Below are 11,623 nucleotides of genomic sequence, written 5' to 3'. Positions count from 1 at the left end.
ACTCACTCAGATATGAAAGTTGAAGTATAAATGAAGTATATTAAATGCCCTTGATTGCTCTTGAATGCTTTGGGTATGTTGTATCTTGAAGAAGTGTATTGAATGAACATGAGAGCTTCATCTTTATAGCATTAATGGCTTCTAGTTGTTGAAGAGAGGAAATTTGAATCTCCTAGCCATTGGAGCAAATCAAGGAGGAGATCTTCCAGCTATGTTTGATCAGAATATGGAGAGGATAGACTGTATACAGGTCTTGGGGAAGAGAATGATCATTTAATGTACAAGCTTTTCATTTAATGCTTTCTTTCATAGGTCAACTTCTTGGAGAAGATATGGTGCTAAAAAATTTGCTCAGGGGTCAGAAAAGATGACATACTCTGCACATAAATCTGAAAAAGTGACTGAGAAAGAGGTTGTGTCAGTCTAGATCTGATTTGGCAGCTGGACTTTTTAAACCCAGATTTTACAGGTGTCAACCCCTGTAACTTAGGTGTCGACCCTTTGCTTTTCTCTCTTCTCTGCGTTGAGTTTCGAATGTTCCTGGTGTCGACTCTTATCATTCTTGGTGTCGACCCTTGTTACTGAATTGCATTATGAAATTTAGTGTCGATCCTTGTGGTTCTTGGTGTCGACCCTTGCCGCTAGATTGTATTATGAAATTTAGTGTCGACCTTTACTATCTTGGTATTGACCCTTACTGCTGGATTGCATTCTGAAATTTAGTATCGACCCTTATTGTCTTGGTGTCGACCCTTGCTACTGGAACACTTAGACATTTTGAGATTCACTCTGTTGTCAACCCTTGCTATTTTGGTGTCGACCCTTAGACCTGTTTTAAGCATGGATAGAGTTTTGCAACCAAGTGCTAATCTCATGTTTTGAGAGGCTAAAAACCATTGAAAAACAACATTCTAGAGCCACATAACTTTTAGAAACATGAAGCACAATTTTTATGCTATTATTTTGAAACAAAATAAATTCAAAATATTTGTCACTAATCAAAATCAATAGAAATCTAAAGTTGAATAACCTTGGGGCTAACAATGTCCACATTTCATATTCTAAAAATTATATATATATGGAATAGTAGTCAGTCGTTCGATAGGATGTCAGGTTAGATGATCTGCAGAATGCTTGGTCACTTTTAAGAATAAATGATAAAAAACTACATAACTTGTTAACAGTATATCGCTACATATAGTGATATACGGTAGCAATGCCAAATTTAATTTTTCTTTAACCAAGTTGGTAGAGGAGTGATTTTGATGCTTGTCTTGCTAATATAACACAAAAACCATTATAGCCAGGTTAATATTGATGCTCTTAGTCAAGGGAAAAAAAAATACTCTGTTTGGTTTTTAATTGTTAGTAAATTCATTTTATTTTTTAGTGAACTTTTTAAAAATATTTTAGTATTTTTTTAAGATTCAAATACACTTAAAAAATATATATATTTATGAAAAAATTCTTCAAAAAATCATTAAATATTGAAAAAAAGAGAGTACATTTTTATATTTTGTATATTTACTGAATTTTTAAAAAATCTTTACAAATATTTACTTGTTAAGTATATCTAAATTAGGTATATATAAAAAAAATATAAAAAATTAATTATAATATTAAAAAGAACGGTTAATTATTGAAAAGTTCACTTCTATGGGGATTTGTTAATTCAAGGTTTAATATTTTTTTGTGATAATAACATGCGTCAAAAAAGTCGTTAAAAAATTGACCCAAAAAGTCTATGACAAGTTAGTGGTGGCCAGCAATGACGACTAGTGGTAATGTCACGACCCCATTCCGCCCCTAGTAGAATGGTGCCGTGATGGCCAGTAATCCGGGATTACCGAAGGCTAACCTCCAAAACCCAACCACAATCAGAGTATAAATATATATGGGGCTCACAAATACGGAAACAATAATTTAAAAATACAAGTGGTCCAGAAGAGCAGTGCGTAAGTTACATGGAATGGCATACAACTTTACATAATATTACAACTTGAATACAAATATAATGAAGTACAAAATACATATTACATCTTGATCAAAAGGCTTCTCCACCTGACATGTGTAAATTACAAGCATTATGAGCCGAGAAGCATAATTTTCAAGACTGCCGACATGAATACAAGTTAGGCCGACATAACAAAAACCCAAAACAAGCTTGCGAGTCACACCTAGGCGTCACTGCCTTCCTGCTCATCACCTACATATATATATAGAGAGAGGGTGAGCTTGGATACTCAGTGAATGGTACAAGTAATAAAGGGTTTGCATGTATGACATCCGTGATCTTTAACAAAACAATGCATAATCATAGCTTAGGACAAACGTGGGATAAATCGTGTTCATCTAACAAATCTATCGAGCTTCATCAATTAAGGTCTTTCAAATTTCATGGGTGACACTAACAAAGATTGTGCTACAAATGCTTATAGTCCCCTAGCACGTACGGACTTTCAAGGATTGTGCTACAAATGCTTATAGTCCCCTAGCACGTACGGACTTTCAAGATTGTGCTACAAATGCTTATAGTCCCCTAGCACGTACGGACTTTCAAGATTGTGCTACAAATGCTTATAGTCCCCTAGCACGTACGGACTTTCAAGATTTCCAAGATCAAAGCTAATACTTGATACACAAATAGGGATAGTCATTCATGCTTAGCAAATACTTTTCAAAACAAAGCAAAACTTTATAACATAGCTTTATCAAAAATACCACTCACCTAGTTCTTCAATGTCGGGGTCAAGGGAGAGTCCAAGTCCTACAAACACATGGCAAGGTCTATTGAATGCACTTTCAAACAAGCTCATATGCATACAGATGATCTCGGCATCCTTCAAAACTAAGCCAAGTCAAAACAAAACACTGTTTCTCATCTCGGGAAACACATGCTGGGCGATAACCAGGTCTAGGCCGAGGTACCACGCCTCCTTGCCGAGGTGTTGCCTTGATGGCCACATTCAAGGAAATGAGGTCGGGAAAATCTGGGTTTCCCTCTCTTGAAGAACATGACGAATATGAAGAACATGGACATAAGGAAGATGAATGCAAAGATCAAAACTTGCTATTACAAAAGCTGAGATTTCATGCTACGAATTCAAAAACATGGACCTGGGTACCCATACTCGAAGATCCTATGAAAACAAACACAAAAGCATGAATCTTAATGTAAACTTTCGGATCAAACAGGGCTTTTATTCAAGAACTCATGAATACTACTTTCTCTTTCTAAAACCAAACTTTCAATCAATGCATGGCTTGCAAATCAGGTTCAATCATGCAATGCAGCTAGATGATTAACAAGGACTACAAGAGTAGGTCAAGAATCTAACCTTAGTACACGAATCTAACGGTTAAATATCTAGGAATCAAGCTCGAAGATCCACTTCTCCACTCTAAAACTCATTCTTCCTACTAGAGCTTCTCTCTCTTAAGGCAAAGATATGATACAAAATGATAGGTTCTACTTACTGCCAGCTGATTTAACATTCAGCTCGGACACGTGGCAACGGCTGGTTGGTTCTCCCCGAAGAGGAGGCTGACAGACCAGACAAAGTATGGCGAAAGAGTGTTTAACAAGTAAGGCGGCATGGCATTCTGACAAGGTACTGACGTCGGGTGAAAACATCGGCTCCGGTAGGTGAGGTACCTATGATCCCGGCTAGGACGGACAACACTTGGCCTAGCTGTGCCACACCTCGGTCTAGGTTGCACCAATCCGGAACAAGATCATTTGGGTTCAAGGATAACATCTCGACCTAGATGATACACCCCTCGGCCTTGATGATACACCTCGGCCTAGAAAATGACATTTCGGCCAATATGCCAGGACGAAGGTAGAGGTCAACCAAAGTGGTTTCAAGGTGGCTCTGGCTTTAAGGTGACCTCGGCTAGACTCACCAGAAAGAACAAGACTCAACAAGTAAATTTCACATAAGTACATACCAAGACAAAAAATCTCATTCTAGTTAAGACAAGTCAAGAAAATTCACGACTGCAACTTAGCAAAACAAGATTATACAAATGCTCATGCCCGAGGCTAAGGTGGGGAAAAAGGGTCACTACAGGTAATGTGGTGAACTCATTTGTTATGTGATATTGAACAAAGACGTAGTAAATGTACAAATAGTGAAATATTTAAGCAGATAATTAAATGTTTGAATAAATAATTATACATATATATGACACATGTAGAGAAAACAAGATGTTTAGACAGATAAGTAACGTTTGAATAAATAGAAAAATAAATAAACTTTAAACACATAAATATTTTTTTAGACAAATAATATTTTTTTGACACAAAAATATTTAAGTTTAAAAGTTTCGGAAATAGAACCTAGTGGCTTAAAAAGAAACAACAACAAAAAGATAAATAGAAATTAAAGCTTAAAATTATTTTTCAAAACTCAAAGAAGTTAAAAAAGAATTGCAAGTTGCATTGCATGGACCATAATACGTCGGTAGTCAATAAGATAGCTATGATGTATTGAATGCTCCCCAAATTCCAATTGCTACTCCCATTAAGGCTTATTTAGGAATAAATTATCTTAATATTTTTTTAATTTTTTATAAAATAATATATAGAAATCTTTTGAAAAGAAAATAAAAAGTCAACTTTTAGTTTTTTTTACTCATTTTGGATCATATTATCTCTTATATTTCTTACTCATAAAAAGATAAAATAGATTAAAAAAATCACAAAATTAATTTTTTACTAACTTTCCAAAGCACTCCATAACATAACAAAAAAATAACATGATAATTTATAATGACTTTTAAATTTTATAACTAAAATTAAGGCTAAGTTTGACATAACCTAAAAAAGTTAAAAAGTCAAAAGTCACTATCCTATTTAAGTTACATCATCTTATTTAAGTCATATCACTTTTCTATCACATCACTTCAAACCTAATCCATATAACATAAAAAGTCAAAAAATATACTTATGTAGATTATTCCAAACAATTCCTAAAAATTGTCATACGAACTTAGGTTGACTTATTTATTTTAAACCAAAGAAATTAATATTAATGCTCGCCACCCCACCCCACCCCACTTACTTATTTTAAGCCAAATAAATTAACATTAACGCACGCTACCCCAACCCACATAGCAGCGGACCCTTATCAAATTTAGTGGTGTTAAATGTATTAATTAACGTATTAATTTATGTATTAATATTAGAAAAAATTATCAAAAAATTTCATAATTGAATCAGTAACACCATTTAGTCCCACCAATTTACATTTGCACTGGTAGATCCCATCAGTGATAACGTGATAACTGCTAGGTCCTGGTTTGATTTGAATTATATTGTTGTGGACGTTTGTACCCTTTCCTTTATATGGGTCACACAATTTCAAGGATCACATTCTTATCCCATCCCGTTACACTAACACACACACTGTTGTGTTCACACACAGTCACACAACACACATAAGAGCCACACAACAATGGACATGGACATGGACATGGACATGGACATTCATCAGGACACAACCCAATAACCATACCCATACACAAACCATAATCAATTTTACACACAGTGTAACAAACAAACCATCCCAAATGACAATCACATGGCACACGCACACAATCAACCCCCCTAACCGTTAAAGACCCACCATTTAACACTCCCAACACGATGATTCAAGCAAAATCAATTAACAGATCGACGTGAACAATGTTTGGAAGGAATCCGGCAGATCGACTTCGCTGACGTAGTACACCGACTTGACGATGTTCACGCTAGAAGCAACAATGGCGGACTGTCACAACAATGGCGGACTGTGTGAATCTGTGAGATTTGGTGTTTTTTTATTTAGGTGATGTAGGTGACGATTACGATTGTGATGTTGGTAGGTGGGCAGGAATCCGGCAGATCGACTTTGCCGACGTGGTACACCGACTTGACGATGTTCACGCTAGAAGCAACAATGGCGGACTGTGTGAATCCACCGGAACAGGTGATCAGATTCTGCGTGAACCCAACAAATGGTAAGGTTCACGTCTGCGACCCCTCTCATTATGTGCCGTCGATTCCGCTGCAGTTGATGGATCAGCATCAAAAGCATGAGAACGAGATTGAGGAGGGAGAGAGTGGGGATGATGAAGAGTTTCGAATTCTGGGGCATTCAATGTTTCTGAAGAGGAGGAGGGATGGAGAATCGGTTGCATCGTGTTCTTCGTCTTCGAAACGGGTTTCGATCGAGCGGTTCGAGCCTCACGGTCTCGAATTGCGACGGAGTGCAGTGCGGGCTTGGGGGAATCAGCCGCTCTGCGTTGCAGACCCGGATGCTTTTTGGATTATGGAGAAAGAAAAGCAGAGGCAATTCAAAGGGATTGAATTGATAGCTTCAGAGAATTTTGTGTACCGGGCTGTGATGGAAGCTCTGGGGAGCCATTTGACGAACAAGTACTCGAATGGAATGCCCAGGGACAAAAAAAAAAAAAAAAAAAAAAAAAACTGTGTCAAATTACTTGTGTTCACGTCACAACCCACGTCTCATGTTGTGAGTGTTATACATTTATTAAATTAAAAAAAGTATTAGTGTGCTTTTTTGATCAACGTGACACACAAACACTCATTCACCTTCTCCTATACAAACCCACACCAAATGTCAATCAATAATACTAGCAGTGGCAAAATTGTCAACAAACAAATTAAGGGATCATCCAGTCACCAAAAAAACATTCAGGATCTTATGGATTACAAGTTCACAAAATGAAATTTACTAGTCAATTCCCCTTAATATTAATTATAATATTATTATTAATTCTGTTCATATAAATTATAAATATTAAAAATTATTTAATAAATTATAAATATTAAAAGTTTCTTAAATAATTTCACATCATTAATTAACATATTAATTATTATATTAATTAAAGTAGGTAAGTATTGGATCAAATTCTGTCTAGCGTCGTCTCTCTAATTCTACTCCCCTACTACTCTACTCCCTACTCTCTGTTTCTCTATCTCTCTCTCTCTTTTAACATCACAATTGAGATTTGAGAGAAAATAGCGTAGCAGTGGAGAAAATGAAGGACGAAGAAGCACAGACCACAACAACGAAGACCACTTGGAAGAAGGTGTACACAGTTCAGTCTCAAATGGGGAAGCATCGCTACAAATTGTGGGCCTTAGCCGCCATTCTGTTGCTTGCTTTCTGGTCCATGCTCACCGGCTCTGTCACTCTCAAATGGTCCTCCTCCGGCAACCTCAACCCTCTCTCCAACGACTTCGACTCCCCAATCCCCGACGATCTCGACACCCTGGTTCTCTCTCTCTCTCTCTCTCCATATATATATATATATATATACTAAAAGTTGTATGGTTTTGATTTTGGGGGTTTTAGGAATTGGAGGAGAGAGAGAAGCTGGTGAGACACATGTGGGATGTGTATACGCACAGTAGTAGCATTCGATTGCCTAGGTTTTGGCTCGAGGCTTTTCAGGTTGCCTACGAGGACTTGACCACTGATGTCCCCTCCGTCCGAAACGCCGCCTTTTCTGAGATTGCCAAGATGAGCTTCAGCTCCGCCGCCATCACTGTCCAATCGCCTCCACTTCAATCAAAAATCAATGGTTAGTCCCACTCACCTCTCTGTTCTTCATTATCACTTCTTTTGGTTGTATATATTGTTTGATTTGTTTAAGTATTTTGCTTATTTTTGAGTAACTAATTGTGGGTTTTTGATAGAATGAGCTTTCAAGGTGTGTTGATTTGAGCTAAGCATGTTGTGTGATTAGTTTATGATATGGGTGATTTTATTTATTAGGGTTAGAATCCCATTTCCAATTCTTTTCTGATTTATTGAATTTGGGTTTGTGAAGTTTAGATTCAGATTTTGTAGATTTACAATCAGCCAAAACCAGAGTGTCAAGTTGGCATGTGGAATGGTGGTTGGGACTTGATTCAACATTTATTGCTGAACAGCCGCGTCCACCCCTTTCTCCCGAACACCAAGGATCCTCTAGAGTGTTTTTTTCCTAAAGTTTTCTAAAGTGGTGTATTGTGTGTTTGAGATTTAATGTTGAAAAATTGATGTGACTTGTCATTAAATCTCAACCACACAATGCACCACTCTAGGAAACTTTAGGAAAAAAAAAACTCTAGAGGATCCTTGCTCTCTCCCAAAGGGGGTAGAGAGAGGGGAAAATAAGGATTTCTTTATAGGGAAACATGTACTAGCATTAATAAAGTAATGTTCGACTTTTAGGAAAACATTATTGAATCTACATGGAACTTGTCAACCATTAATAAAGTATGTTATTGGTATGTTAAAAACTATAACCTAACCAGTTTAGTCCCCATTTGACGGAGATCTGGGAGAGCTAGATTGGGTACAAATCTGACTGTTGACCTAATTTACACAAAGTGGCTGTCCTCATGTTCAAATCCATAAACCTCAAGGTTAGTAGGTCAAGTTTTAACCGTTGAACCAGTGGCCTCCTGTTTGTATCATTGGCATTTATCGAAAACAAAAATACATCATTGGTGATGGGAAGACTATTTTTTTGTGGATTGATAATTAGCACCTGTGGGGTTCCATAAAGACTTTAGAGATATGGGGACAAAACAGAGCTTAGTTGCACAAAGCAGGAGTGGGGACGGAAGCGGGAGCGGGGACAAATAGAGATTTCTAAGGTTAGGAGCGCCTATGGGAATGTGTATATATTTTTATATATTAAGTTGTAAGTATATTCTAAAAATTAGTATTTTTTTTGCCTAGTTGTAATAGATCTGTTGAAATATGAATAAATATTAATGATTGATGTCAATCACAAATTGTTTTTATTAAGTATAAATAAATATTATATAAATAGAAAAAGCATGAAAATGAGTTGTATTTCTTTTGTTTATTTTTATATGTTTGAGAGGTTCTATCTCAATTGGAAGTGGGTTTCTTCCTCAACAAGAGGGAGTTTTTTTACAAATTTCTTACTTAGGATCACCGAAATAGAGTATAGTTTGGGACGGAATTTACAAGAAAGAGTATATGATATTATCCATAATGGGGGGGGGGGGGGGGGGGGGGGGGCTGTATGTAGCTAGCTGAGATCCAGACCTATTGTAATACAGGAGATTTTTAGATTAATCATCTCTCTTTCCAACTTAAATCTGAACAACATGATACATTAGTATGGATTTCTACAAAATAAAATAATGACTGGACTACTCAATCTGCCTGGAATGCCATCAAGGAAGACTTCTCTCCAAGTATTGTGGTGCAATATTGAATGGTTTACACAAACCATCCCCAAATTTGCTTTGATATTATGGTAGTTATGCAGATGAAATTGTCTACAGGGGAAATCTAACAGAGTGGGATATGAATTCAGCCAAAATGCCTTCTGTGTAATGATTTGCAGAATCACAAAATTACCCCTTATGTAATACTCTACTAGTATTTGGTAAGCCGTCTTAAATAGAAATAGTATATAATTGATTACCTCAAGGATGGGAATGGAACTCAATTTGGTTGTTCAGAACCTTAACACACAGAATTTTAACAATACCCTCAGCAAACTTGTACTTGCTGCCTTTGTATGTTATATTTGGATGGAATCCCCTTCAATTATGATCCAGGACGAATTTGATGATAGTTGAGCCTCTGCTTGGTGAAAGGCTTACGACACATACCAATTGGAAGACCTACCTCAGAATGGAATTTCTCTACTATCATTCTTTGTAACCAAAGCTTTTCAAAATGATTTGATTTATTGGCTGTGGGTGCTAAGATTGCTTCTGTTCTGTTTCAGTCTACTGGTCTGACTGGTTTTTGTACTAGTTAGTTTTTCATTGCAGCATTTAGTGTTAATGTTCTTTTGTCTTGTTTGCTTTGTTAACACATGACCGATTTTTGTTTTGGTGTCTTTGTACATATTTGATATAACTTCTTTTATTTTCTTATAAAATTAATTTACTTGTGAAAAAAATTATGCTTTCTTCCTCTTTTTCCCCATATTTTTTTATGTTCTTGTGGCATTTATTAAAAAATCCAAGTCTTGTGTTTACAATTCAAAATCCATTTTTGGCTTCAAATCAGGATTACCTAGGCTATGGCATATGAGAATGTTTTAGATTATTGGCAATAACATATCACATATGTTTTTATTAATTTATTTAATTTTTGTATATATGTTTCGGGTTTGTGTAAATTTATATATTTGATTAATGAAATTTGTTATTAATATAAACATTCTTTATATTTTGCTTATAACTTTTTTTTTTTTTTTCAAGCTTGAGCTTGTCTCATTTATGTAATTGAGTTGACTCGAGCCGTGCTTGAGTTTCTCAAATACTGTTGTGTTACTTTCTGTATAATGGATAATGAACTTACTTTCTGTATAAAGGAGATGGCAACAACCATTAAGGCTGGGATTTGAGAATCTTGATGTTTAGTCAACCAAGTGATCATGTTTTGATTACCCTTCTTGTATACACGACAATCCCCTAGATGTAGGTACAGTCGAGAAAGTCTGCACATGAATGAACATTTGAAATACTAAATCAGTAAGTTTAATTATTTGTCAAATAAATAGATACAGTATATTTTACAGAAATTTCTCTTTGCTTTCTAAGCATATGGCTATTTGCTATGTTTTGTTTCTGAAATGCAAAGTAAGAATGTATTTTTAACGGTGTTGTGGGTGTTTTACATTTGCTGCCCAGAAAACCAGAAAAAGAAGAAACATGTCCAAGCAAGTTGAGGAAGACTGGAGGAGGATGGTGACTAAAGATGGGAGACTAGGAGGGCAATAGCAGGAAAGAGTGCCAGAAATTAAGTGCACATATTTTCTCTGTATTAATTAATATTTACTCATTTCATCTGTTTCTTTGTATGATCAGCAATAACTTGTGTAAATTCACATCAGTTCTTTAAATTAAAAAAAATGAACTTCTAAGCAAATATATATATATATATATATATTGCTAAGTAATCCCAATCTAGTGTTAATATATACAGTTTAATAACACTTTGCTAGGTTCAATTATCTGTATTTTACAGGGCTGTAATTGGAACAATTATTGTCTGTATTTCATAGGGCTGTACTGAGATATTGTAGCATACCAACAAAAGTCGGATAAAAAAAAGTTTCATCGCTAGAACTTCTCATCTCTAATCCTCAACAAAAATAAAAAAATCATGGTCGTGTATTCTGTTTCAACATTTGCACCTGCCGCCTTTGAAAAATAAGCCCGAGTTATAGGATTGAGCCAAAAAAACAAAAAAACGCAAATCGATCTGACTTACTTGGTTGTTCAAATAGGTAAATGTTGAAACAGAATAATTTGGCCTTGGTTGTTCAAATAGGTAAACCTAACTTACTTGCATAGCTAGAGAAGCAGGGTCTTGAACCCTTTTCCTGGCACTAATTGTATCACACAAGGTGTGTTTTCCTCCAAGATTGCCATGGGGTGTAGGAATGGTATTGGTACTTTGCCCAAGAAGTCCATGCTTATGACAACTTGGAAGTCATCCATAGGTGCCACCATTTAGTCCGTGGTTTTATAGTTACAAAATCATATAAAATCCAATCGAATTTTTTAAATATGTATATATATATATATAATTTATACTTCTTGTAAACACTCAAATTACTAATTAAT

The 11,623-nt window shown here is 35.7% G+C and overlaps 1 protein-coding gene across 1 annotated transcript; it reads left to right on the top strand.

The window, feature by feature from the left end:
• The first annotated feature begins 6,859 nt into the window (after positions 1-6,859).
• On the top strand, positions 6,860-10,922 carry LOC114307822 (uncharacterized). Its single transcript, XM_028253240.2, has 3 exons — positions 6,860-7,284; positions 7,365-7,593; positions 10,685-10,922. Exons 1-3 carry the CDS (start codon positions 7,048-7,050, stop codon positions 10,720-10,722), a joined length of 504 nt encoding a protein of 167 aa, XP_028109041.1. The 5' UTR covers positions 6,860-7,047; the 3' UTR covers positions 10,723-10,922.
• The last annotated feature ends 701 nt before the right edge of the window (positions 10,923-11,623 follow it).

The sequence above is a fragment of the Camellia sinensis genome, chromosome 6, assembly GCF_055761805.1.
Source record: "Camellia sinensis isolate YWXY chromosome 6, ASM5576180v1, whole genome shotgun sequence".
NCBI classification, from domain to species: Eukaryota; Viridiplantae; Streptophyta; class Magnoliopsida; order Ericales; family Theaceae; genus Camellia; species Camellia sinensis.
This window is presented reverse-complemented; position numbering and strand designations above follow the sequence as displayed.

Excerpts from the sequence above, each read along its gene's own strand:
- LOC114307822 (XM_028253240.2), top strand. The coding sequence starts at position 7,048 with ATGAAGGACGAAGAAGCACAGACCACAACAACGAAGACCACTTGGAAG. Across the intron at positions 7,285-7,364 it reads CCGACGATCTCGACACCCTG|GAATTGGAGGAGAGAGAGAA; the intron begins GTTCTCTCTCTC and ends TGGGGGTTTTAG. Across the intron at positions 7,594-10,684 it reads ACTTCAATCAAAAATCAATG|AAAACCAGAAAAAGAAGAAA; the intron begins GTTAGTCCCACT and ends TTTGCTGCCCAG.